At 42.4% G+C, this 27,705-nt stretch overlaps 1 protein-coding gene across 3 annotated transcripts in view; it reads left to right on the top strand.

Annotated features, from left to right (window-relative positions):
- The window catches only part of KCMF1 (potassium channel modulatory factor 1), a 79,004-nt gene that overhangs the window by 43,483 nt on the left and 7,816 nt on the right, over positions 1-27,705 (top strand). For 2 of the 3 annotated variants that reach the window (XM_084834806.1, XM_084834807.1), the window contains exons 2-4: positions 7,278-7,445; positions 20,862-21,001; positions 27,495-27,596. In XM_084834806.1, coding sequence (XP_084690932.1) covers positions 7,278-7,445; positions 20,862-21,001; positions 27,495-27,596 — 410 coding nt within the window. Of the gene's footprint in view, positions 1-7,240; positions 7,446-20,861; positions 21,002-27,494; positions 27,597-27,705 lie in introns of those variants that run through there. The other variant, XM_084834805.1, reaches the window with a different exon arrangement.

Genomic DNA, 27,705 nt, shown 5'->3' on the forward strand with positions numbered 1-27,705 from the left:
GCCTCTGTCTCGTCTCTCAGGCCTTCTACCATGATGGCTGCTCAGGTTCTGCCGGGGTCAAAACCAGTGTTGTTGAGTCCTACCTAGTTGAAGTGGTTGTGTCTGATATAGCAGCACCTAAGAAGAAAAAGAGGGATAAGAAGGCTGCCTTGATACCAGGTCTTGCAGTACCGTCTCTTCCTGTAGAGACCCTCACTGCTTAACAACCTCCCTAGGCTTTGATAACCCCCAGCCCCGTTTCGTATTGAAAATGAAGAGACACCTCTTGGATTTGCCAGTGCTCAGTCCTGACCATGGCACATGTTGGGATCAATCTGTGATGCCTGAAGGGATCCATATCAGACAGAGACATTAGGGAGCATACTCTGAAGCATTTGCATGCCTCAACTCACCTACATCCCAAGACACTGAGTCTGCCACGCTGCTCTCATATGCCTAACGTTGCACAGTGATTTTTGGAATCCAGGGGATCATCACCTCAGTCTTGGCAACATAGGGAATAGTGTCATCATAATTATGACTGTGGATGGGAGTCAGTAGGTCTTGGTACCAACACTCTAGATCCCCCTCTTATGCTCCCATCACCGTTCACTTTCCCATGCCCCTCAGGAAAACTCTTGTTGTTATGGCTAGGATAGATCACCATCTAGGCATAGATACTGAAACAGGTCCCATTTTGCCATACTACCAAGACCATCCTCAGCATTACCTTGTGCCAGCTACTGTCACGGAACATCCTGAGCTAACATTGGAGATTCCTGTCACACAACCCACCCTCCAGCTTTACTGTAGCTGTTGGTCTATCCTTCTCTCAGTTTATAGATCCTCATATAGCCAATGTATGCGGTCTGTTAGGAGCTAAGTGGGAAGGCAGAAGCTATGCCCTTTTGAGCATGCACACTGAGTGGTGGGGGGCAACCCAACAAAATGCTATGCACTTAAGCCCATTACTGGATGGCTAGTGGTTAACAGTTTTGCAAAATTGCTCTCCTTGGCTTTTGACTGTTCTGACTAATTTATTCTTTTGTTGATTACTCCCATCCCGTTAACTGTAAATCTAACCAAGGCACATAGCACTGTTAAAGTAAGAGGGGTGGTAGAAGCTTTATGTTCTTATTGGTAGAACATAGAATCCTTGTGATTTTAAATTCAGATGTTTCTGTAAATGAAACCTGAGAGAAACACATTTACAAAGCTGATCTATCTGTGAGTTCAGGGTCTTTGCAGATGATTTTGATCCCTGTTAATTTCTTTTTAACATACAGTAGCACTAGTTTGGGGCACTCTGTTAAAGTAATATGCCCTGGTCATAAGCCACTGGTTGTTCTGGTTTTTGTGCTATCTGTACTTGGATAGGAATTCCTGAGTACAAAATCGATATTTAGCAAGTTTAACATGAAGAGCATGTGCATTTAACTTTTAGCCTGTTCTACTTAAAAAATACATAGCAACAGCAATAATCATAGAATCATAGAATAGTAGGGTTGGAAGGGGCCTACAAGGCCATCGAGTCCAACCCTCTGCTCAATGCAGGAATCCAAGTCAGAGCATCCCTGACAAATGGCTGTCCAGCCTCGTCTTGAATGCCTCCAGTGTGGGAGAGCCCACCACCTCCCTAGGTAAGTGGTTCCATTGTCGTATTGCTCTAACAGTCAGGAAGTTTTTCCTGAGGTTCAGCCGGAATCTGGCTTCCTGTAACTTAAGCCCATTATTCCATGTCCTGCACTCTGGAATGATCAAGAAGAGATCCTGGCCTCCTTCTCTGTGACAACGTTTCAAGTACTTGAAGAGCGCTATCATATCTCCCCTCAGTCTTCTCTTCTCAAGGCTAAACGGTTCGGAAGCTGCAGCTGGTACAGAACGCGGCAGCTCGCCTTATTAAAGGCAGCTGCCGGCGAGATCACATCACTCCAGTGCTGAAGGAGTTGCACTGGTTACCAGTTGTTTTCCGGGCCAAATTCAAGGTGTTGGTTTTGACCTTTAAAACCCTATATGGTTCCGGCCCAGCCTATCTTAAGGAGCGCCTCCAGCAACACCAGACAGGCCGCTTAACAAGATCAGCCTCGGATGGCCTTCTCTCTGTCCCATCAGCCAGGACAGCTAGACTGGTGGGGACGAGGGAGAGGGCCTTTTCTGTGGTGGCCCCCACTCTGTGGAACTCCCTCCCTAGGGAACTCCGTCATGCCCCCTCTTTAATGAGCTTCCATCGTGCATTAAAAACGTGGTTGTTCAGGCAGGCATTTGGGGTGGGTTAGGGTATTTTTAAAAAAAATTATGGTAGAATTTTATTGTTTTAAATTGTTTTATGGTATGTTGTACATCGCCCAGAGTGGCTGGGTGACCAGCCAGATGGGCGACTAATAAATTTAATAATAAAAATAATAAATAAACATGCCCAGTTCTTTCAGTCTCTCTTCATAGGGCTTTGTTTCCAGTCCCCTGATCATCTTTGTCGCCCTCCTCTGAACCCTCTCCAGTTTGTCTGCATCCTTCTTTAAGTGTGGTGCCCAGAACTGGACACAGTACTCCAGATGAGGCCTAGCCAGTGCTGAGTAGAGGGGAACTAGTACTTCCCTGGATTTGGAAGCTGTGCTTCTATGAATGCAGCCCAAAAGAGCATTTGCCTTTTTTGCAGCCACATCACATTGTTGGCTCATATTCAGCTTGTGATCTACAACAGTTCCAAGATCCTTCTCTCTTGTAGTGTTGTTGAGCCACGTATCCCCCATCTTGTAACTGTGCATTTGGTTTATTTTTCCTAGGTGCAGAACTTGGCATTTATCGCTATGAAATGTCATTCTGTTGTTTTCTGCCCAGCACTCCAGTCTATCCAGATTACTTTGAATGTTGTTTCTGTCTTCTAAAGTATTAGCTATCCCACCCAATTTTGTGTCATCTGCAAATTTGATCAGCATTCCCTGCACCTCCTCCTCCAGGTCATTAAGAAAAATGTTGAAGAGCACTGGGCCCAGGACTGAGCCCTGCGGTACCCCACTCGTTACCTCTCCCCAGTTTGAGAAGGTCCCATTGATAAGCACTCTTTGAGTCTGATTCTGTAGCCAACTGTGGATCCACCGGATCGTTGTTTCATGTAGCCCACTTTGAGCTAGTTTGCTCATCAGGATATCATGGGGCACTTTGTCGAAAGCTTTGCTGAAGTCGAGGTATATGATGTCCACGGCATTCCCACGGTCTACAAGGGAGGTTACTTGATCAAAAAATGAGATCAGATTCTTCTGGCAGGACTTGTTTTTGACAAATCCATGTTGGCTTCGAGTAATCACGGCATTGTTTTCAAGGTGCTTCCAGATGGATTGCTTTATCATCTGCTCCAGAATTTTCCCAGGGATTGATGTCAGACTGACTGGTCTGTAGTTCCCAGGTTCCTCCTTTTTACCCTTTTTGAAGATAGGGACAGCATTAGCGCTCCTCCAGTCATCTGGCACTTCCCCTGTCCTCCATGATTTCTCAAAGAGAATAGACAGAGGTTCTGAGAATTCTTCTGCCAGTTCCTTTATTACTCTAGGATGCAGTTCATCTGGCCCTGGAGATGTGAACTCATTCAAAGCAATTAGGTGTTCCTTGACCATATGCCTATCCATCTCAAGCTGCAATCCTGCCCCTTCAGCCTATACTTCTCCTTTGCCAGGGGGGTCATAGACCCTCTTTTGGGAGAAGACTGAGCCAAAGTAGGAATTGAGCACCTCTGCCTTTTCTTTGTCATCTGTTATCGTTTTGCCATCCTTATTTAATAGCTGAATCACCATTTCTTTCCTCTGCCTTTTACTATGCATGTAGCTGAAGAAAGCCTTTTTGTTGTTTTTAGCATCCCTCGCTAACCTCAGCTCGTTCTCAGCTTTAGCCTTCCTGACGCCATCCCTGCAATTCTGTGCTGCCTGCCTGTACTCTTCCTTTGTTACTTGGCCTTCTTTCCACTTCCTATTTGTGTACTTTTTTGTTTTCAGGTCATCCCTAAGCTTTTTGTGAAGCCACATTGGCTTCTTCTGTTGTCTTCCACCTTTTCTTCATGTTGGAATTGTTTGTAATTGTGCCTTTAGAATTTCCTTTTTTAAAAGCTTCCACCCATCTTGGACTCCTTTTCTCATTAGCGTCACTTACCATGGGACCTTACTGATCATTGTTCTGAGTTTATTAAAATTGGCTTTCCTAAAATCCAGGGTACGTGTTTGACTACACTCGGCTTTTGCTTCCCTTAGAACTAAGAACTCAAGTACAACATGGTCGCTTTTCCCCAGAGTTCCTGTAACTGCTACTTTCTCCACTAAGTCATCTCTGTTGCTTAGGATCAAGTCAAGGATAGCCGATCCTCTAGTTCCTTCCTCTACTTTCTGTAGGAGGAAGTTATCCACCACACAAGTCAGGAATTTCCTGGAGGGGCCATGTTTTGCAGAATTTGTCTCCCAACAAATATTGGGGAAATTGAAGTCCCCCATTATTACTACATCATGCTTCCTTAAAACATTGGCTATTTGCTTTTCAAAAGTTTCATCCTCGTCTTCTCCTTGACTGGGTGGCCGGTAGTATACTCCGACCACCAGGTTCCTTTTATTCTTTGCTCCATTTATTTTGATCCAGATGCTCTCAATGGGGCTACCAAGCTCCTCCTCCTGTATTTCTGTGCAGAGATATGTATTTTTCACATACAGTGCAACCCCACCTCCCTTTCTGTTCCTCCTGTTCTTTTTGAACAAGTTATATCCTTCAATTGCTGTATTCCAGTCATGAGAGTCATCCCACCAAATCTCAGTTATACCTATCAAGTCATAATTTCCCTCCTGTATTAAGAGTTCAAGTTCGTTCTGCTTGTTTCCCATACTCTGGGCATTAGTATATAGACATCGAAGACCATGTGCTTCATAGTCTGGCTTTCTTCCTACATGTGTCTGAAGACTATTATTGGGCGCTATCAGAGCTGTTCTCTCCGGTTCAGTGTTTGCGCCTACGTCCATTGTTACCTCCAACATTACATCTCCCTTCCTAGTAGGATTCAGTTTAAAGCCCTCCTGATGAAGTTCTTCATGCTGTGGCCAAACACATTCTTCCCATCCTTTGTGAGGTGCAACCCGTCCCTTGCCAACAGCCCATCTTGCAGGAGGTATAGCCCGTGGCCCCAGAATCCAAATCTCTCTCGTCGGGACCACCTTCATAGCCAGTCATTCACCCTGAGTATTTTTCGTTCCCTTTCTATCCCTCTTCTAACTACTGGAAGGATGGATGAGAAAACTATCTGGGCCCCAAAGTTCTTGAGTTTCCTTCCCAAAGCTTCGAAGTCTGACGTGATTTCTTTGTAGCTCCGCTTGGCGGTATCATTTGTTCCCACGTGGATGAGAAGAAAGGGATACCTGTCAGTGGGCTTTATGAGTGCAGGCAGCCTTTCAGTCACGTCTCTAATCTGTCCTCCCAGGGGACAACATACCTGGCGAGTCCACGGGTCTTCGCGACATACTTGGGTCTCGATCCCACGCAGCAAGGAGTCTCCCGCTACTACCGCTCTTCTCTTCTTGTTGTAGGCCTGGGTTTCATCGCCTCTGTTTGACTGACCTTCAGCCTCTTGCTCACTCTCATGCAGGTTGCCCTGTGATTCTTCCTCTGCAGGCTGTCCTCCAGTCTCATCCGCAAGTACCTGGAATCGGTTCCACAGCTCCACTGCTTCCACTGGTGCAGAGTGGCATCTAGTTCTTCTTCTCCTAACTGTCACCCTTTTCCAAGGAGTATCCTCTACTCCATTTTTCTTCACCTCAGCATTTCCCACTGCCTCATCTTGCTGTTGCTCTTCAAGCTTCTGGTCTTCCCTTTGCTGCTGTAGTTCCCCCATTCTGTCCAAGAACTCTTCGTGTTCTCTTATTCCCCGGAGGGTCGACAGTCGCCGCTCCAGTCCACTTACTTTTTCTTCCAGCAGCGTGATCAACTTGCACTTGTTGCAGGTGTAGGCCATGTTGTTCTCAGGCAAGAAAACAAACATTGCACACACCTTGCAGGTCACCACCACTGGAGAGTCCTGTCCTTCCATTGCCTCTTTTCCCTTTTTGTGTCTAGCTTTGTGATTGTTCTAGAGTAGCCTGTGCCTGCTCCTCTACTCAGTAGAGGTTAAAAGCAGAGTCCCACTCTTAGCCTTTGTCTCCTTTGTCTCTTCTACCACTGCAACTCCCCTGGCCAACTCCTGTTTGCTCCCCCTGTTTCTCGCTCTGGTCGCTCGCTCTTTGGGAGTTTGCTTGCTTCTGTAGTCCCTGGACCAGCTCAATGCTTCTGCTAAAGTGTGTTAAGAGTAGAATGCACTTAAAAACATCTTCAAAACACGCACATGCACCCTTCATGTTGGATGCACATCATGTACATGTTGTACTCAGAGTACAGTTTCTCATAGGAACCAGATCTATTTGTTTTTGTGCAGTTGCTTCTGAATATTATAGTGCTGTGGAAGGGCATACAGATATACAATAGCTTTTGGGCATTAGAAGACTAACGGCGCAATCCTATCAATTGCACCGTTGATGATCATAAGTCCCCGAACTCAGAGGCTTACGATCATCCTATGCAGGACAGGAGGAGCAGTAGAGGCGATCTTCACCTCTCTGTCCTCCTGCCCTGCATTTTTCGCTAGATGGGCTTTTTTGCCTGTGTAGCTGGGGCACTTTGGAGGGGGAGGGAGGAGGCTGGAAGAGGCTCAGGATAGCTTGTATCCTTTCTGGTCTCCTCCCTTCCTCACCCACTGAAACGCCCCCCCCTTTCCCCCTCTCTGAGGTTGCTTTTCTGACCTTGGAGAGCAGCTGGTATGGCTCTTCCCATGCCAGCTGCAAAGGGGTGGGGGATGGGGGTCAGATCTCCAACTCCCCAAGGTTGGAGCAGGGATTCCAAACAATCCTGTGGCCCTTCAGACCCTGTCTAAGGGCCATAGCATTGCTCCCTAACTAGTAATCAGAATTTAGCGGATTGCAATATTTTGAGGGGGAATGTTGATTAATAGGTAGGGAATCATTAGTTTTTGTTTTCAGGGTTAAAAAATAAGATACTGGTTTAGCAAGTCAAACTGTGTGTTTTCTTAGCATAACTACAATATCTACATTCAAGTTTGCCTGTTTGCTCATTCAATGTATATCCCACCTTTCTTTCCCAATAGAAACTCCAGACAGCTAACAGCACAGAACAATGAAATTACAGTAACACTTATTAAAAAAAATTATAGCTATTGCCAGGTGCACTGCTTCTCACACAAATGTAGTTTAATTTATAGTTAATGAACTTTTGTTTGTTTGCAGGTGTCAGCTGCGATGCATGTTTAAAAGGAAATTTTCGAGGTCGCAGATACAAGTGTTTAATTTGCTACGATTACGATCTGTGTGCATCTTGTTATGAAAGTGGTGCAACGACGACAAGGCATACAACTGACCATCCAATGCAGTGCATACTAACAAGGGTAGATTTTGGTAAGTGATTATTGTGTCTATTTAGTCATACTGCATGTATCATGATTTTGCAGAATATAACTTTGGACTTTTACCAGACTAACCTCTGTTGTAGTGGGGAATATGTAAAACTACTGCGTTTGCTCTGATTTATTTTTTAATCATCATTTATTTTTGAAAGAAGGTTGAAGTTAGATTGAGCTCTATACAAATAAATGTGCTGCACTGTGAATATTTTAAAAAGTTAAGTTAAAACATCATCAACAACAATTTTCCTGGTAGGTTATGCTTTAAGGCTGCCATCCGAATGACATTTATGTGGGAGTAAGCCTATCCAGATTCAGTGAGACCTCTGAGACAACATTCATAGGACTGGGGTGTGAAGCATCAAAAACAGGAGGGAAAATGGAAAGGGGAATAAGATAGATTTGGAAAGAATCTGCAATAATTTTAGAAGTACTGTACCTTCATAAAAATGAGTTATCAAATACAAGTTGTTTGACTTTTTTCTTCTTTTTGCTTGAACTTGAGTGGTGGTTTGTTGGAGGGTTAAAAAGATTTAAAAGGAAAAACGAGAGAAGGGTAAGTCTGCTTTTTAAAAGAGGAAAGAGAAGACATGTGGCAGATGGAAGTAGAATTCAAGTGAGATGTGATGGAGATGTGAGAGAGCAAAGAAAAAACAAGGTGACAAAACAAATACATTTCAGAAATGTGTTGTTACCTTTCCAAAGAAAAACAGAGATTACTGTGGGATTGGCGTAATTATTGTCTTCAGTATTTGTTAGCATATATACCACTTAAACCTTTCTCATATCTGATGTCTCTCTGGGGGGACACTTGTTACCTGGCTAAATAGATTAATATGCTAGGGTTATGTAGATGTTTCTCCTCTCTCAGTAGTTCTATGACTTTATCCTTAATATTTATTCAGATATTTCTACTGATGCTGTGTGAAAGGTGTGGTACACATCAGGGTTGTGTAGCATTGTTGAAGGCTCTCTTTTCATTAATTGTCTATGGCATGCATATGGAGCATGTGTAGGTGTGTGTGTGTATATGTACGTACATATAGGGACAAGGCTGCTTATGTTACATACTTACTGACACTACAGATTTGACTGAGTTGATTTTTTTGATGACAGTATTTTGTTTTTAAGTGCTATTTGAACCTCAGCAGTTAGAGAGGAGGTGTACTGGTTCTTTGGACAAGTACAGGAGCTTACATTTAAGAGAGGCATAACCACCAATACATAAGTGGGTGTATTCCTGTCTAGTGCAGGATTATTCACTGTGGGTTACCCATCCTCCCCTTCAGCTTGTTTGATGGTTTGACAAATAAAGGAAGCCAGGCCTAGCCAGTACATCAGCACACCCTGCAGTGTGCTTTTTCCTAACCAGTCAGGAACTGTGTTTATCTTCTGTATTCGGCGTTCTGCATATTGCCATTGCTCATCCTATCCCTACTCTTGAAGCAGAGGTTTGTACGCTGCAGGAAGCTCCAGTCAGTAGTTTCCCTCAACTCATTCTTGTCCTTCTGTCTGTCCACCTGTCATCCAGGCTGCCTGTGTCCCTTGTGGGAGGACGTGATCTGGTCTGGGGTCCTTAGAGAGTCAGACAAGGACTAGGGGGACCCAGGATCAAATCTCCACTCAGCCTTAAAGCTCACTGGGTGACCTTGGGCTAGTCAGCTTCTCTGACCCTAACCCACCTCAGGGGTTGTGAGGATAGAATGGGGGTTGGGGAAAGATACAAATCTAATGAAAGAAGGGATTTGCATCTTATTTTAAACAACTTGTTTGACTCATACTGGAAGTGCGGTGGTTGCTGCATGTGAAGTTCCATGCAGCTGTTGTAATATCTGTAATCATCTTTCCCCGTGTATGGACTGGTCTGCATGGTAAGTCCCCGTGATAGTGCCACCATCTGGGGTGGTGGCGTTCATCCTAGAAGAGTCAACAGAGGACACGGACTACATATGGTAGCTGCTGCATCTATGGCCATGTCAAAGTGTGTGCAGGCAAGAACTACGTTGTGACCGCAGCACTTGCACAACATGAGAGAGTAGTGGCCAAGAAGAGTGTGATATATGAAGCCAGGAAGTCACTAGTTCAAATTTCACTTCAGCCATAAACTCATTAGATGTTTTTAGGCAAGTTGTTCTCCCTGTCCCTCATCTGCAATAACCCTCTAAAGTAGATCCGTATTATTATTCTGTTCTCTTATTTGCAATATGGGGGTAATAATACTGACAAAATGTATAGGTTTGTTCTAAAAAATAGTGAAAAAATGGGTTCAATGTGTTGTGAATGCTTAGAAAGTGCAAAATAATATGTTTGAATCAGGCCTGAGGCCTCTTGCCTCAATTCATATCCTGTTCTGCTTTTTGTTTTATCTGATGCAATTTTCTCTGGAACTGCAAACTTATTCTATAAAGAAATCTGTAGGGCAAACTTCCACCTACATTTCACTGATCCTCTGCTGATCCATTCCTAAAATATAACACGTGCCTGTGGGACACATAAGTATACTGAGCCTTTCTCAATACCTTAGCATATCTATACTGATTTGCATTTCATTTTAAAAGAAGATTCTTTTTTAATGCAGGAGTGAGGGGCAGGAACAATTATGTCACAAACACGAAGTGGAAGGTGGCTCTTTGCATCTCCCCAAAGGTGATGAAACAACTCTTCACAACCTTAGGAATGTATTTATTTATTTAAAAGATCTCTATCTCGCTTTTTTATTTTTTATTTTTACATTGCTGACAATAGTATATAAAAATATACAACACATAATAATACCAAATATTATCAACAATTTAGAATATAATAAAATTTATCAACAAAACCAGCAAGTATCACAAAGTTCCCAATAACACAGAAGGCTGTACATTCTCTTGATTCTTGTTACACCAGTACATTATAAATAAGGACCACTTTTCTGTAAACCTATTATTTTGCTGTCTTCCCTCTCTAACCCTTACTATGTTAGTTAACTTAACCATATATATTACTTCCCATACTTTAATAATCCAATCATCAACTGTAGGGGCTTTCGGGGGGGTTTCAGTTTGCTGATATCAGCATTCTGGCGGCTGTTAATAAATGCACTGTCATCTCTTTGTCATCAGATAGAACAACTTCCTTGACATAACCCAAAAGAATAACTATTGGATCTCAATTTCATCTATTATCTTTAGCCAAAAGTCCTTAATGATTGGGCAAAACCAAAAAACATGGGCCATATCTGCATTAGGCATTTTACATCTCCAGCACCTGTTATCACCCTTATGATAAATGTGGTTAAGCCTTGCAGGCGTTAAATACCAGTGGAACATAAATTTGAAAAAAAATTCTTTCAGGTTTGTGCTAATAGTCTGCTGTGATATATTATTCCAGATCCAAGTCCAGGTGCTTACTGGAATCAGACAAGTCTGAATTGTAGGTGATTAAGAAGCTCTTTCCCAGCTTTTCTGATAATTATTAATTGTAAGATCTAAATCTTACAATTAATTAACTAAATAGAACTTTATAAAGCTTGCTTAATAGGTTTTCCTGATTTTGTATCATCAAATTTTCAGAAGTGTTTTTTCCCCCAGAGAGGTCCGGATTTCCTTAGTAACCTTAAGGCTATACTTCTGAGCTGTAGATACTGAAAAAATAAAGGTTGGGAATATTGCATTTCATTCCGTATTTGTTCATATGATTTAAATGTTCTCCTGTCTATAAGTGTGGTTATTTCTATTAGCCCATGACTGTACCATAAAGATAGATTGCCTGATTGCGTTTCATCTGTCATGTTGTCGTTATACGTAATAGCTGTTAATGGAGATAAACCCGGATTTAGTACTCTTAAGTTTCAACCAGTTGTTAAACAGGGTTTGGGTGCATGGGTTCATTCTTAATACATTTCTATCAAATTTATTACAGAACCATAGAGTATTTTTCAACTCTGTTGAGACATTATAATCTAATTCAGTTGCTCTATCTGGATTAAACCATGTCTTCAAATGCATAAGCATAGCCGCAACGTAACAATTTTTTATGGATGGGAAGGCTAATCCACCATTCTTCATTGGTTTTATTAAAGTTTTTTTTTGCTACTCTTGTTTTTTTTTACCATTCCAGACAAAATTTAAGAACATTATTTGCCAGTTTCCAAGTATCTTTTGTAGGACTTTTAATGGTATGTTTAAGAACAAAAATAATTTTTTTGGAAGTACCACCATTTTTAAGGCAGATATCCTACCCATCCATGAAATATAAAGCTGGTTCCAGCGAGCCAAGTCATCTTTTACTTCAAGCATGACCTTATGATGATTATATTCTGTTAAGATATCAAGATTTTGTATAATCCATGCCCCTAAATGTTTAACTGGAGTATCTTTTCAAGGAATTTTATATTTTTTTGGTAATATTAGTTTTTATAGAATTATCCATATTGAATCCAATCCACTCTGATTTTGTAATATTAATTTTATATCATAATGTGCATTAATTTATATAATAATTTTATATTTTATATACATTTTATATAATGTATATAATTTTAAACATGGGTTTCAAAGCTGCTTACAAAATAAAAGTAAAATAATATAAATGTATGCACTTAAAACAAAATCTACAGAACAACATAAAACAAAACTAAAACCCCATAAAAACAGCAGCTAAAATCAGTTAAATAAATTGGCCACATTTTTAAAAAGGTTTGGGGCTATCACACTAAAACTTGTAAAATTAGGCATCAGGCGAGCAGCTTAACCTTTTGTCATCTGGGCCATAGAAAGGATGGCTAAAGACAATAAGGCATAGACAGCTGTTGGTACAAAACACAACAAAATACATAGGTGGCATTTCTAAATTTAATACAGAAGGGTCTGTGGCTTTCCAACCAGAGGACCTTGAGGCATATTATGGAATCCAGGAAGCCCTCTCGATATGACAGTGTGACATCTGACAGTACTTCAGTAAATGCTTTCACCCTGCAACTGTGTTGCTTTCTCAAAGTACTACTGCCTTTGGAATGTTGTTTTTTATTTATTTGTTTGTTATTTATTTGTTATATACTGCCTTATCTGTTAAAAAGCCATCAAGGCGGTGTACAGCAGTTTAAAGCAATAAAGCTTTGCAACAATAAAAAGCAAGAACATTAAAAACATTTAAACATTAAAAACTACACATTTTAAAAGGCTAAGCTGTGTCTTTAAACCCTTTCTAAAGGTCAAGAGATTGGCCCCTAATCGTAATACTTGAGGGAGCGCATTCCATAGTTTGGGGCAACACAGGAGAAAGCCCTTTTATGTGTGCCTGACAGTTGCCCTCTGTGGGTAACAGCACCATCAAAAGGGCCTCTCCTGCAGATCTTTGTACTCGGGCAGGTTCATAGTGAGGCATGAACCCTAGGTGAACTGGAATTGTAGGTGATTAAGAAGAGTGGTTAAGACGTAAGGCTGGTCTGATGGAAGAGGCATCTGGCTTTTTGTGCTTCCAGATCTGTAACCCAATGGATTCAGAGTGCGTCAGCTTTTGAAACCAGTGGAACTAAATCTTCTTAAATCTTAGTGCTTTGGCTTTTAGCAGGGTTGCAGAGCTGAGCTGAAAATTGCTTAAAACAGTAATTGGTAGCATGTAGATAAAATGTGATTTCTTAAAAAAAAAGTATTTTTTTAGTTTGGAAAAGTCAGTTCAAGAGGACTACTTACCAATTTTCTGTGTGTATTGGCCTTGTTGTATATGTCATTTAATTGCATGATAACTAATTTTTATAAGCAAGTAGTTTCTGTGAAAAATCACTGTACGCTACATCAGTATTATTAGTAGCTTACAAAGTAGTGGCAGAATTCCTTTCTGTTTTCCTTCCTTCCTGAACTGTTACTATGAGAAAAATCGTGCTCTTACATCCTGGTCTAGAGTGAGATCTAAGTAGCTTAGAGTGCAATACGGAGGGGCTACTGTTTTATAGATAGAGGGCTCCAATCTCAGAGCCCTCTGTCTATCCGAAGCCTTGCTGGTAAGAGCCAGACAGGATGGGAGGCAGAGGGAAGCTTTTACAGCCCATCTGTCCTCCACTTAATTTTTTTAGCTAGCTTGCTTTCCAGGGAGCGGACAGCGACAATGATGGAAAGGCTATTGGATCAAGCGGATCCAGGCCTCCCCTCCCCGCTCACCATCTTGCCCCCTTCTCTCTCTCTCTGACATATCTTCCAAGGTCACAGTTGCGACCTCAGAAGAGAAGCCGCTGCAGAACTTTCAGTGGCAGCTGGGACAGGGTGGGGGTGGGGAGATCCATGATTGGATCTCCTTCTCTGCAGTTGTAGCTCTGCAGCATCCTATAGCTCACCATAGGATTGCTCTGCCCGGCTGGTAATAGTCACTGTTCAGTTGCCTTGTGCAGATAAGTATCTCTTCCAGGTGAGTAAGCCAGATTGCCCTTATAAACTAGAAGAGAGCTGATTCTGTATTACTGTTTTTTGGGGGTGGGGGGATAGGCCTCTAGTGTGCCACACTGGTTAGTATAGATATGTGTGGGCATGCTTACTTTAAATACTATTTGAGCTGGAAGGCATTTCAGATGAAACCTGAGGGCTGTCAATTAGGAAAAGTCCAGTTTCAGTTTCTATAGAAATTTTCCAGGCTGTTCCCCATTCACTGTTCAAAAATAAATTCTCTTTCCTCACAGCTCTGCAGCAAGATGGGTGGTGGTGTATGTAGTGTACTTTTCTTTCTAGAAATAGCAGGATTTGTTCAGTCTTAATCTCTGACATGGATGCAATACCACCTTCCTCAAAGGTGGTTCATGGAAGCATATGAAAAGGTACATGCTTTTTCATGTTCTCCATGTGTATGTGCTGCTGACTGTGCCTGTGCGCAGCTAGTATGAATGGGTCATTTGGATTGCTGTCTTCTTCTAAGGCAAAGTCCATTGATGGTCACTTCATATAAATTAGGAGCAGCCCTTGATCCTGCATGAGGGATCCACAGGTAACTGGGGTGCTGCAATTCACAGGTAAGCTGGGGTATTACCCAAACTTCCCAAGGAGATTCCCTGATTATATATGTTCTGAAGACTTTCCCAGTATTGTCTCTTCTTAGACATGATGGCATCATGAGTCATGTCTCTGTTCATCAGTGTGTTTAATATGCTTTTCTCGACAAGTGCATTTTGCTTACACCTTCACTGAGAGGATTCCTAACACTGGCCACTCGTATTAAACAAAACACTTCAATCCCATCTGTAGTTGTACCAGAACCAGCAGTGTTGTTGTTCAGTTGTTAAGTCGTGTCCGACTCTTCGTGACCCCATGGACCGTAGCACGCCAGACCCTCCTGTCCTCCGCTCTCTCCTGGAATGTGCTCAAGTTCATATTCATTGCATTGGTGATGCTATCTAGCCATCTCATCCTCTGCTGTCCCCTTCTCCTTTTGCCTTCAATCTTTCCTAGCATCAGGGTCTTTTCCAGTGAGTTTTCTCTTCGCATTAGATGGCCAAAATATTTGAGCTTCAGCTTCAGTATCCGTCCTTCCAATGAGCACTCAGGGTTGATTTCCTTTAGTATGGACTGATTTGACCTCCTTGCAGTCCAGGGGACTCGTAAGAGTCTCCTCCAGCACCACAGTTCGAAAGCATCGATTCTTGGGCACTCAGCCTTCCTTATAGTCCAGCTCTCACAGCCATACGTTACTACTGGGAAAACCATAGCTTTGATTAGACGGACCTTTGTTGGCAAGGTGATGTCTCTGCTTCTTACTATGCTGTCTAGGTTTGCCATAGCTTTCCTCCCCAGGAGCAAGCGTCTTTTAATTTCATGGCTACAGTCACCGTCTGCGGTGATCTTGGAGCCCAAGAAAATTAAATCTGTCACTGCTTCCGTTTCTTCCCCTTCTATATGCCAGGAAGTGATAGGGCCAGATGGCATGATCTTAGTTTTTTTAACGTTGAGTTTCAAACCAGCTTTTGCACTCTCCACTTTCACCTTCAACAAGAGGCTCTTAGAACCAGCAATACTGTTACCCAAAATGTTATTCCCCAAAGTACTGAAAACTGATTCAATGGTTAGGCGTACGGTTAAAATCTTTCACTCCCCCTGCAGAGATTAAACTCATTGCTCTTTATTTCTTTTTATTGTTTTGTATTTAATTGTGTTGTGTATTTAATTTGTTTTTATGTTATGTTTTAATCAAAATTCTGTTTTTATCTATTTTATTGTTGGCCCACTTCAGTGCCGTTTGGGGTGAAAAGGCAGAATGTAAATAAATAAGTCACTCTGAGAAAGTTACTGCATGTGGAGATGATTCTGCACAAAGAATCATAGAAGCTTCCCTGTGCATATAGATACAGATAGTCTAGGGAGCTTGTTACCTTACTGCTATGGGTATCATTATCTAGGATCTTGGTTATAACTTCCTTGCAACAGTATTACTGCCACTTATGTGGCCTCATTAAAACCACTTATGTCCTACTTCTGATGCTTTCTGTGAGGCCATGGTATGTAGTCTGTATTCCTGAGTGGCCTTGCTCTCTCTCAATTTAACAGAGGTCTCATTTGTAAATGTCCTTCTGTATGCAGAGCAGCTTTCAAGGAAGGTTGCTTTTTTGTTTCAGGAGGAACTGCTGTACTTCTATCTTTTACTCAGTGTTTCTAACATTGGAGCCACTTTTACCTAGTAGGAGTTTAGGATTGTTCAGCATCAAGGATCACTCCAAGCATTCTGTGAAGCTTAAAAGTTTGCACTCTGGGTTGGAATAAACATCATGCTTGTTCCCTGCTAACAGTGGCCAGCATATCAAAAGCCAGGCTCGGGAACATACATTCTTTCCCTGTAGCATCTTTTTCCTAAAGCAAATTCTTTCCCCTGCCTCCTGGCTGCAATTAAGCAGTTGGGTGATAACAGTATTAACCCTGGCTCCAGATTCTGGGTTAAGGGAGCTGTTGGTTAGCCTTCCCTGTGATTTCATGTTGGTGCTGACCATCTGCTTTAGCACAGTTAAGAGGTGGGGCGTGGGTGGGAGTTTGCTGCAGGGAGGGAGCACATATTCCCACAGCTGGCCTTTTCAGTCCAGTGGAGGTTATGTCTGGATTTACCATCCTTGGGCTCAGTCTGCCAGATGTGCGACTTCTACATAATGTACATTCATTTCAATATGGGACATGTATAGGAGCAAAGAAAATAACTGCTTTTCAGTGGGAAAGTAATATTTACTATACACAAATACATTGCAAGCAAGGCTTTGTTGCCACTATACTGTTGTTATGTTGGAGACCTGTTATTTATATTTTCAGCTTGATTTTTTCTTATTTATTTATTTGGTGTTGTTTATGGCTCCTTCGCCCCTTCATGGATCACTGCCTTGTTGTGGCGAAGGGGCTTGCGTAACTCAGTGAAGCCATAAGCTATGCCGTGCAGGGCCACCCAAGACGGACAGGTCATGGCAGAGAGTTCTGACAAAATGTGGTCCACTGGAGAAGGAAATGGCAACCCACGCCAGTATTCTTGCCAAGAAAACCCCATGGAACGTATCACAAGGCTAAAAGAGATGACACCGGAAGATGAGCCCCTCAGGTCGGAAGGTGTCCAATATACTACTGGGGAAGAGCAGAGGGTATTTCCAAGTAGCGCCAGAAAGAGTGAAGCGGCTGGGCCAAAGCCGAAAGGACACTCAGCTGTGGAGGTGTCTGGTGGTGAAAAGAAAATCCGATGCTGTAAAGAACAATATTGTTTAGGAACCTGGAATGTCAGATCAATGAATCAAGGTAAGTTGGAAGTGGTCAAACATGAGATGGCAAGATTGAACATCGACATCTTGGGAATCAGCGAACTAAAATGGACAGGCATGGGCGAATTTAATTCAGGTGACCATCATATCTACTATTGTGGGCAAGAATCCCTTAGAAGAAATGGAGTACACTCATAGTCAACAAAAGGGTGGGAAAAGCAGTACTGGGGTACAATCTTAAAAACGATAGAATGATCTCAGTACGAATCCAAGGCAAACCATTCAACATCACAGTAATTCAAGTCTATGCCCCAACCACTGAGGCCGAAGAAGCTGAGGTTGATGGGTTCTATGAAGACCTACAACACCTTCTAGAACTAACACCAAAAAAAGATGTCCTCTTCATCATAGGGGATTGGAATGCTAAAGTAGGAAGTCAAGAAATCACCGGGATAACAGGCAAGCATGGCCTTGGTGTACAAAATGAAGCAGGACAAAGGCTAATAGAGTTTTGCCAAGAGAACACGCTGATCATAGCAAACACTCTTTTCCAACAGCACAAGAGACGACTCTACACATGGACATCACCAGATGGTCAATATTGAAATCAGATTGATTATGTCCTTTGCAGCCAAAGATGGAGAAGCTCCATACAGTCTGGAAAAACAAGACCTGGAGCTGACTGTGGCTCAGATCATGAGCTTCTTGTTGCAAAATTTCATCTTAAATTGAAGAACGTAGGGAAAACCACTAAACCATTCAGGTATGACCTAAATCATATCCCTTATGAATACACAGTGGAGGTGAGGAATAGATTTCAGGGATTAGACCTGATAGACAGAGTGCCTGAGGAACTATGGACGGAGGTCCATAACATTGTTCAGGAGGCAGCAACGAAATCCATCCCAAAGAAAAAGAAATGCAAGAAAGCAAAGTGGCTGTCTGATGAGGCTTTACAAGTAGCTGAGGAAAGAAGGGAAGCGAAAAGCAAGGGAGAATGGGGAAGATCTATCCAACTGAATGCAGAGTTCCAGAGAATAGCAAGGAGAGACAAGAAGGCCTTCTTAAATGAACAATGCAAAGAAATCGAGGAAAACAACAGAATGGGAAAGACTAGAGATCTCTTCAAGAAAATCGGAGATCTCAAGGGACCGTTTTGTGCAAAGACGGGCATGATAAAGCACAAAGAAGGCAGGGACCTCACAGAAGCAGATGAGATTAAGAAGAGGTGGAAAGAATACACAGAAGAACTATACAGGAAAGATCTTAATGTCCCTGATAGCCATGAGAGCTCACTGAACTTGAGCCGGACATCCTAGAGAGTGAAGTCAAGTGGGCCTTAGGAAGCATTAGTAACAGCAAAGCTAACGGAGATGACAGTATTCCAGCTGAGCTGTTTAAAATCCTAAAAGATGATGCTGTTAAAGTGCTGCATTCAATATGCCAACAAATTTGGAACACTCAACAATGGCCGCAAGACTGGAAAAGGTCAGTTTACATTCCAATTCCAAAGAAGGGCAACTCCAAAGAGTGTTCAAACTACCGCACAATTGCGCTCATTTCATATGCCAGCAAGGTGATGCTCAAAATCCTACAAGCTAGGCTTCAGCAGTATGCGAACCGAGAACTACTGGAAGTACAAGCTGGGTTTCGAAGAGGCAGAGCAACTAGAGATCAAATCGCCAACATTCGCTGCATCATGGAGAAAGCAAGAGAATTGCAGAAAAACATCTATTTCTGCTTCATTGACTACGCTACAGCCTTTGATTGTGTGGATCACAACAAACTGTGGCAAATTCTTAAAGTAATGGGAGTACCAGACCACCTTACCTGTCTCCTGAGAAACCTGTACGAGGGTCAAGAAGCAACAGTAAGAAGCAGACATGGAACAACTGATTGGTTCAAAATTGGGAAAGGAGTACGACAAGGCTGCATATTGTCACCCTGCTTATTTAACTTATATGCAGAGTACATCATGAGAAATGCCGGGTTGGATGAATCAGAGGTCGGAATTAAGATTGCTGGGAGAATTATCAACAACTTCCGATATGCAGACGATACCACCCTAATGGCAGAAAGCGAAGAGGATCTCAAGAGCCTCTTGTTGAGAGTGAAAGAGGAGAGTGCAAAAGCTGGTTTGAAACTCAACATTAAAAAAACGAAGATCATGGCATCTGGCCCCATCACTTCCTGCAATATAGCAGGGGAAGAAATGGAAGCAGTGACAGATTTTACTTACTTGGGCTCCAAGATCATCACAGACGGTGACTGTAGCCATGAAATTAAAAGACGCTTGCTCCTTGGGAGGAAAGCTATGGCCAACCTAGACAGCATAGTAAGAAGCAGAGACATCACCTTGCCGACAAAGGTCCGTCTAATCAAAGCAGTAGTAATGTATGGCTGTGAGAGCTGGACTATAAGGAAGGCTGAGCGCCAAAGAATTGATGCTTTCAAACTGTGGTGCTGGAGAAGACTCTTACGAGTCCCCTGGACTGCAAGGAGGTCAAATCAGTCCATACTAAAGGAAATCAACCCTGAGTGCTCATTGGAAGGACGGATACTGAAGCTGAAGCTCAAATATTTTGGCCACCTAATGCGAAGAGAAAACTCTCTGGAAAAGACCCTGATGCTGGGAAAGACTGAAGGCAAAAGGAGAAGGGGACGGCAGAGGATGAGATGGCTAGATAGCATCACCGATGCAATGAATATGAACGTGAGCACACTCTGGGAGAGAGCTCAGGACAGGAAGGCCTGGCGTGCTATGGTCCATGGGGTCACGAAGACTTGGACACGACTGAACAACAACAATGGCTCCTTCTCAGGAGTTGTATAAACTCCACAAGTGTAAAGGCAGTAAAAGAAAACTGGGCCTTGTGTTGCCTGAGCTTTTCTTGTTTGAGGAAATAATTATGTACACCAGGGGTAGGCAGTGTGGTGCCTATGGGCACCAGTGTGCCCCCAGTCACCTTTCATGGTGCCTGGCAAGGCGCCCCACTCCTCCCACTTTTTTTAATTAACACTTTTTTCCAGCAGTTGGAATTTCCATTAAATAGATTTCTATTTGTACTGAAAACTGTGGGTTCAAACAAATTATTTAATGTGTTAGGGCTGAGACCCTACCTCTGCCTTGTACTCAGTCTTCTGCGCAGGTTACTTGTCCTTTGCCATGACTCCCTTGGCAGCCATTTTGTGGTTGTGCTAGGACAGTTTCTCAAATTGCCGAATGAGCCCATGGCCCAAAAAGATTACCTACCCCAATACACATAATTACTTCAAGATGTCTTAATGGTTGCTGACCCTGCTCTAGTTTCAACTGTGGCAGGTGTGGAAAATTAACACACTAGCCTTCTTAAGCATTAGGCTTATTTTATGTAAAATAGAACTTAAGGACTTAAAATGCCAGTAGCCTTCTGTTTTCTTTCTTAAAGGAATAATATTTTAAAACTTTATTTAAATAAAGTATGAGACTAAGGAGGGAGAGAGTTCTTCAGTGTCATAAATGCTTAGCTTCGTGAGATTAAAATGTACAGATAGTAGATTTTGGTTTGTCTTTGCTAGCGTAAGATGTAGTAATTTTGTATTGGGAGAGATTAATTCATTGAATTCTTCATTGGTACAAAGGTCTGAGTTAACAGCAATTTAGAGAGACAATATTTCTGTGTTTCCCATATTTGTAGCCATTGTTTTTTGTGAACTGAGTCCACACATATTTTCTTTTTCCAGATTTGTACTATGGTGGAGAAGCTTTCTCAGTAGAGCAGCCACAGTCTTTTACTTGTCCTTATTGTGGAAAAATGGGTTATACGGAAACATCTCTTCAAGAACACGTTACTTCAGAACATGCAGAAACATCAACAGAAGTGGTAAGCATGAACACCGTTGCTTCCAAATAACACTAGAAATTACTTGAGACTTGAACTTCTGTCCACCATATTTTTCAGAAAGCTAAATTCCATTAATAAACATTAAATTAATATTTAAATCCTTGTTGTTTAACATCAGTAACCAGTGCGCTTTCTCTGACAGTCCTGATTTCCAGTTTTGTTTTTTTCCTGCAAATGTATTAACTGCTTTTCATTATAAAATAATCCCAAAGCAGGGCACAAACCCAATAAAACACAAAATCACACAGCATCAATCAATAAAACAGTAAAACAGGGAAGAACAGAAACACAGACAAGTACATTTACAAGATGCAACAACACAAATTCAGTCAAAAGCCTGGGTGAACAAATAGATCTTTAGTTGGCACTGAAAGCTTGTAAAACTCAACACCAACGATATATGAGGGAGGAGGGAGTTCAAACATTAGAATGTCGGTATTGAGAACACTCTCTCTTGGGTTGCTGCATCTCAAACCACAGTCAAATGTGGCACCTTCAAGAGGGCATCCCCACTAGATCTTAATATCTGGGCAGGCACATAAGGGAGAAGGCACTCCCATCAGATATCCAAGTCCTAAGCCATGTATGTTTAGAGATCGGAGATAAGCGGGGGATTCCCTGCATGATTGGGGCTTGCAGGAGCCGGCTCCTGCAAGCCCCGGCTGAGTCCCTTTCCCTGCGTAGGGAGAGTCATGGAGCTCTGTGCCTTTGTCAGCATGGGGGGGAAATATATATACTTTTTAAAGTGGGGAGGGCGGGGTAGGTGATATCATGGGAGGGGGCTTTGGGGCACCCTGCCCTCTTGAAGTTGTCAGGCCCACCAGCTTGGTCTGGGGGTGGTAATTTGGCCCCCAGACCAAAAGTGGTTGCCCTCCCCTGCACTAGAGGCTGGTGCTTCACTTTGCAGCATGTAAACTCCCAGTTGAAATTTTAAAAATAAAATCAGGAGGGCAGAGGGTTTCTCTGGGTGCCAAGGGAGGTATCTGTCGGGGACCCTAGGTGTAGTATCAGACAAACTAGGAACTTCAAAAGGGGAAGACTCCTCCACTTAAGAATTGTGGGTGACAAGTAGTTTAGTACTGGGGACATCCTGTCACATCCTCCCTCCCCAACCAAAACGCTCAGGATGATCTTTAGATGGGGAATGAGATCAGGGAGGCATTTAAAGAAGAAAAGGTTGTTGTAATGGGTAACTTCAATTATCCTCACGTAGACTGGATAAACGCAAGTTCTGGTTATGGCAGACATACAATTTCTAGATATCCTAAACATCTGTGTCATGGAATTGACCAGATGGAAGAAGACCCTGGACTTAATCCTAAATTGCTTCTAGTACCTAGTGTGAGATGTAAGTGTTGTTGAGCCGATTGGAAGCAGTGTCTACACTGCTATCAAATTCAAATTACATGAAAGTGGAAAATTACCAAGCACACCTTTCTATTTATAGTAGAGGCATTTTCATGCGTTATTTAGGCTCAATTAACACGATTAGGAAGTTAACCAGCTTGCTGTGGACCCTCTGGTAGTCCTCTTAGACTTACATAGCCTATCTATAAGGACAAAGCTTAGGGAATTTTAACTGTAAATATGTTAGCAGCCAGACTAGAAAATATAGTCTCTAAATAGAGGCTATATTTTGAACCAGCTAAATATGTCTAGTACACAGCCAGACTAGTTTGAGCTGGGGAGCTGGTCTTTTATAATGAATCCTTGACAGAGTTGTCGTGCTTTCTTTCTTGGAATGTATGTTATCGTTAGTATAACTTTTCTGAAAGCTTGTTCTTTAAAAACAAATTTGGTGTGGAATTATTTGATTACTTTGTATATGTAGATGTGCGTGCGTGTGTGTGTGTGTAAAATTCTAATAAAATGGCATCAAACCAAATAGCGTTAAAACAATAACATATGTGCTGTTAGGTTAGAGCCTCACAAGTTAAAATTTGTTCCTCCTGATTTAGTCAACTAAACCTTTAATTGACTAATCTACCAATTAAGGTTTACAGTATTACTGATCAGAACTATAACATAGTTCTGATTGACTCCACTGGGTGGCAGTAATGTTTCATATAGATGGAATACTATACAAACCCAGGTTATTATATTAGTACTAGTGGTTGTGATCAGTAGTAGTGTTCTACTTAGGCAAGGGTATCCAAGGCATTGTTCCTGAATGAGTTCTAAATCCACTCTGTTTTGACAAAGGCACTTCAGAGAACAGCAAAGAAGAACATGGGAAGGGACAAGGTTGTTAGATTGCTGCATAGCAAAATCAGAACTGGCATATGGGTTTATTAAAAGTTGTATTGATGTCAAGTTGCATTTGTCAAATTTTGATGCATGAATTGGTGGTGTGATGGGTGAAACCTCTGAAGTCTTATGTGCACTGGTTTCCCAAACACACACTGTATGGCATCGTTTACAGAGATCTTTGAGTTTAGGAGTACATGATAGCCTTTGCATAAATGGACAACTGAATTATTGGAAAGCCAAATTCTGTATGAATCAGTGCATGTTCTGCACAGTCAGATAGGAACTATGTGCATGTTTTTTCCCATTCTTGAAAGACAAAATGTTGCAAGAAGTCACAGGGAACAGTGCAAGTGCTGATGGTGAAGGATAGGATATGAGCACTCCTTCCTTCTCCCACCACCGTGCGATGTTACTATGCTAGGCGTACAGCAGGTGAGCCTCCTGCACCTCTAGCATAGAATCATGGCACCCTGGTGGCAAAGGGACAGAGTGATCTGTGTCTCCACCACCAGCCAACTTGATTTTCTATGCTAGACATGCAGGAAGGAGCAAACACAGTGGCTGGTGGAGAAAGGATAGAGAGAACTGTGCCTTCGCCACCAGCCCATTGAACTTCTATGCAGGAGGCAAAGCTAGCACAGAAAACAAGAGGGCTAGTAGAGGAGGCATGGATCGTTTCACCCCTGCACTGCTGGTTGCATTCCTGTGCTGGGTGCACAGGCAGCAAAGCCTCTGCCTGCGCACTCTGTATATAAACTAATCGGGCTGGTGGAGGAGGAAGGGAGTGCTTGTTTCTCACCTGCAAAATGTTTTACTAGTCTGCTTTTTACTCACAAGAGGGGCTGGCAAAGGAGGGGTAGAGTGCCTCCTAAGCCCTCTTATGAGTGAAGTGCAGGAAAGTCAAACATTTTTCAGGCTAGTAACTTTTGAGGGCGATGTTATAAGGCTAGTCTAAATAATCATATTTAACTCAGTGTGTTTGATGGTGTCATGTGTTAAGGTTTTAAGAGATTGTAAGTGTAGACATTAATACATTTGGATTATTGTTACTGCTTTGTTACATGCCACCATTTCCTCCATGGCACTCAGGGTGACATGTGACTTCTCCACAAATGGCTTTACATTCAGATATCATTTTAAAACAAGTTGTTTTTTAAGTGACACCTATTTTTTAAAAAAACAATTTGAAATCCTTCTTGTTATGAGTGTGTTTTCTCACACTAGACTCCCTTCCCCGGACATTACCTGTTCAGTTAGATACCTGCAACTTTGGAAATATAATTAGCCCTTTCTAGAAATTTGCTCACTCTCTGGGTCAGAACAACTGCAACACTAAATCTAGTCTTCAGGCTTCTTTCTTTCATACAGCGTTCATTCCCCTGTAGAGTTTATGCAGCCCAGTCAAATTCCAGAGAGGTCACTGAACAAGGAACTCAGCTGTGTGGAGCAAAGAGGAATGTGTCAAATCTAGCTAGTTTTTCCCTACCTGCAATTTTTTTACATACCAAACCAGAGCTATTATTGAAAGGCACACAGGGCAGATACCTTGCTGAAGCTTTGCAGGTCCGAGTCAAGTCAGTGCCTGGATGGGAAATCTCTTGGGAACCCTATGTATGTTCCCTTGAGCTCTGTTGAAGAAAGGTGGGTTATCAGTGTATTTAATAATGAAATAAAATTTACTAAATGATTATTGGGCATAAGAGACTGAGATAGGTTTTGTCAAACCAAGCCTTGGAACAGGACATAGGAAGATCATGTACATTGGTGTAGTGGTAAACTTTGAAGTGCAGGGAGCTCATTAGATGTCAAACACCAAAGTCACACCTAGAGAGAAGGAGAGAGGGAATGTATGCATGTATGTATCTCTATATGTGTGTACGCGTATGTGTATGCGCATGCGCGCACACACATATATTCAATTATCCGAAAACATGCTGGTTTAAGACTAAAGGTTATCTCATGTTGGCTCAAGCTCCAAAACTCCACAAAATTGGAAGCTTAGGATGATGCCTTAACAGAAATGCCCCATGTTGTGCGATGTCACGAATTGTGCATGCTTACAACTTACCCTCCATGCACCTATACTTTTCCTGGGTCTTTCAGTCCCAGAGGATGGAGCGCCTGGGACTAGCAAAGATATCCCACATTGTCCTGGCCCTGTATTGCTTTACAAAGCAACTAAACCCTACTGTATTGCTTAGAGGAATCCCCCTGTGATTTGACCCATGCCTGTTGCTTGTAGGCAAGCACAATTTGTGACATTGCACAACATCATCACAGGACATGTTTGTAAAGGCATCCGCCTAACCTTCCAGTTTCCTGGCTTTCTGGAGCTTGAGCCTACATGAGATAACAGTAACTCTGGTCTTAAAACAGCAGGCTTTCTGATCATTGAAATTCCCTGGTTTTTAAAAATAAAATACGTTACGTATTATGTTCTGCAAAACAAAACACTAAAAAACAAAACCCAAACAAGTCATTAACTGAGTAGATGGGTACAAATGAATAGATATGTGTCTGTGTTCAAAATAGCCTAATTCTGAGTAAGCCTGCACAGGATTCCAGCATAGCTGTTTCCTTTTCCTCCCTCTCCATCAGTGAGAGTGATTCCCTCAGGCTTCAAAATTATCTCACTCTTATCTCAGTTGACAGTTCCTTGCTACCCCTCCCCCATTGTCAGAATGCTGACTGGAACAGTGGAATTCAGAACACTGGAGTGTACTGGCAGCATTCCACTTCAGAGTGGAACTGAGCATGCCTGACTTAACTTTGCCAGCAGTTACTGCTGCAGGTTTTCATGGGGCAGAAAAACCTTGATCATTTTAAACTTCTGCTCAGAATGTCACCAAACCAAGGAAAGGCACACCACTTCAGCAACTCTGAATAAAGTACATCAGTAGTTTTCCCCAGAATTTGAAAGAAATAGATGACAGATTGCACTGCAGCTTGAATAAAAAGTACGAATGTATCAATTTTCAGCACTTTTAAACTTGTATCTGTGGCAATTTGTATCAGAATGGTTTGAAATTTTGCATGGTTCTAGAACTCATGAGGTAGATTATGGATGCCGCCTTTCAAGTTATTCTACAGTTCACATTTCTATAAGCCGTGGAATTTCGAGGCTTATAATGGCAGAACCTTTTTTTTTGCGACTCGCTGTAACTAAAGGGGCACTCCTGTGTCCCTTTAATATTGAGACCTAACACGGTATAAAAACTCTGTAATAAAATGCAGACATCCAAAACAAGCAAGCCACTAATAAAATCTCACAGTTAAGTATATGGGACATGAGAAGTTTGTGGCACCCTAAAGATTCTTGTTTTTGCTGCAGTGTGCCCCGACTTCCTGGACTGATCCTCTCTTTCTCTTCATAGGTTCCATCCAATGTTGTCTGCTTGCACAACAGGACTTCCCCTTCTTCATGCTACCTCCAAATTAGCTCCAGAGGTCCTTGAACACCTCCCCGAACATATTGGGGGGGGGGCATGTTAGGAGGGAGAGGGACCTGTTCCGCTAGTGGTGCCTGTTCTGCTGGTAGACACAATTGGATACAAACCCCAGTCTTCATAGTAGAGTTTGGAGATTGAAAGAAGAGCAGAAAGTAGCTCTGTTTGGAAATGATGGGCAGAGGGTTGGTCTAGCCAGCCTCACCGTGCTTGCCTGGGCAAACTGTTGGAACAGACTAACTGCTTCCTCTCTTGTGGATGTGCTCTCTCACTGGAAGAATATACTAGCCCAGACCCAGACTCTACAGCAGTGCTATGGAAGCTTCCTGCAGTCTGAAGTTCTTTTATCCTCCCAGGCTTAAAACCTTTAGCGCTGTGCCTGGGAGTCAGAAAAAAAACAGCTGCTGTTCGAGCTGTGGTGTGAAGAACCAGCGGAACGCTGATGATAGTGGCTCCTCTTTTTCCTTGCTTAGGAGCATAAAAGGCAGAGGCGAGGAGGGGGGACTGCATGCTATAGCAGCTCCTTTTCTGTGTTTCGGAAGTAGGGAGGCGGCGAAGATTGAGGTGAATTAATCAGGGCTGGCAGATTGCCCACCTCCTGAGTATTTGCAAGGCCGACCTTGATCATCCTTATGAACTGGAGGATGGAGCTGAAGGAGGGCTGTTACTTTCCCAGTCAGACTTGTCAGATATTAGTTTGTGTTCTCTAATGTGATGACTGCTGTTAGTCGCCTTTTGCTGTTGAAGACCCTTGCTTCTAACTTTTATCACTTCAGATTTGTCCAATATGTGCAGCATTACCTGGAGGAGACCCCAATCATGTTACAGATGACTTCGCAGCTCATCTTACACTGGAACATAGAGCTCCTAGAGATTTAATATCCTTTCTTAAGCCAAGAGGAAACTACTAGATAGGTATTAATAACTACCTATCTTGATTCCAAAACAGGTGGTTCTGTTAATGTTTTAGCACTGTCCTAGTGAGTT

Source organism: Heloderma suspectum, chromosome 2 (genome assembly GCF_057233095.1).
Source record: "Heloderma suspectum isolate Gila_16-S chromosome 2, 16-S_ref, whole genome shotgun sequence".
NCBI lineage: Eukaryota > Metazoa > Chordata > Lepidosauria > Squamata > Helodermatidae > Heloderma > Heloderma suspectum.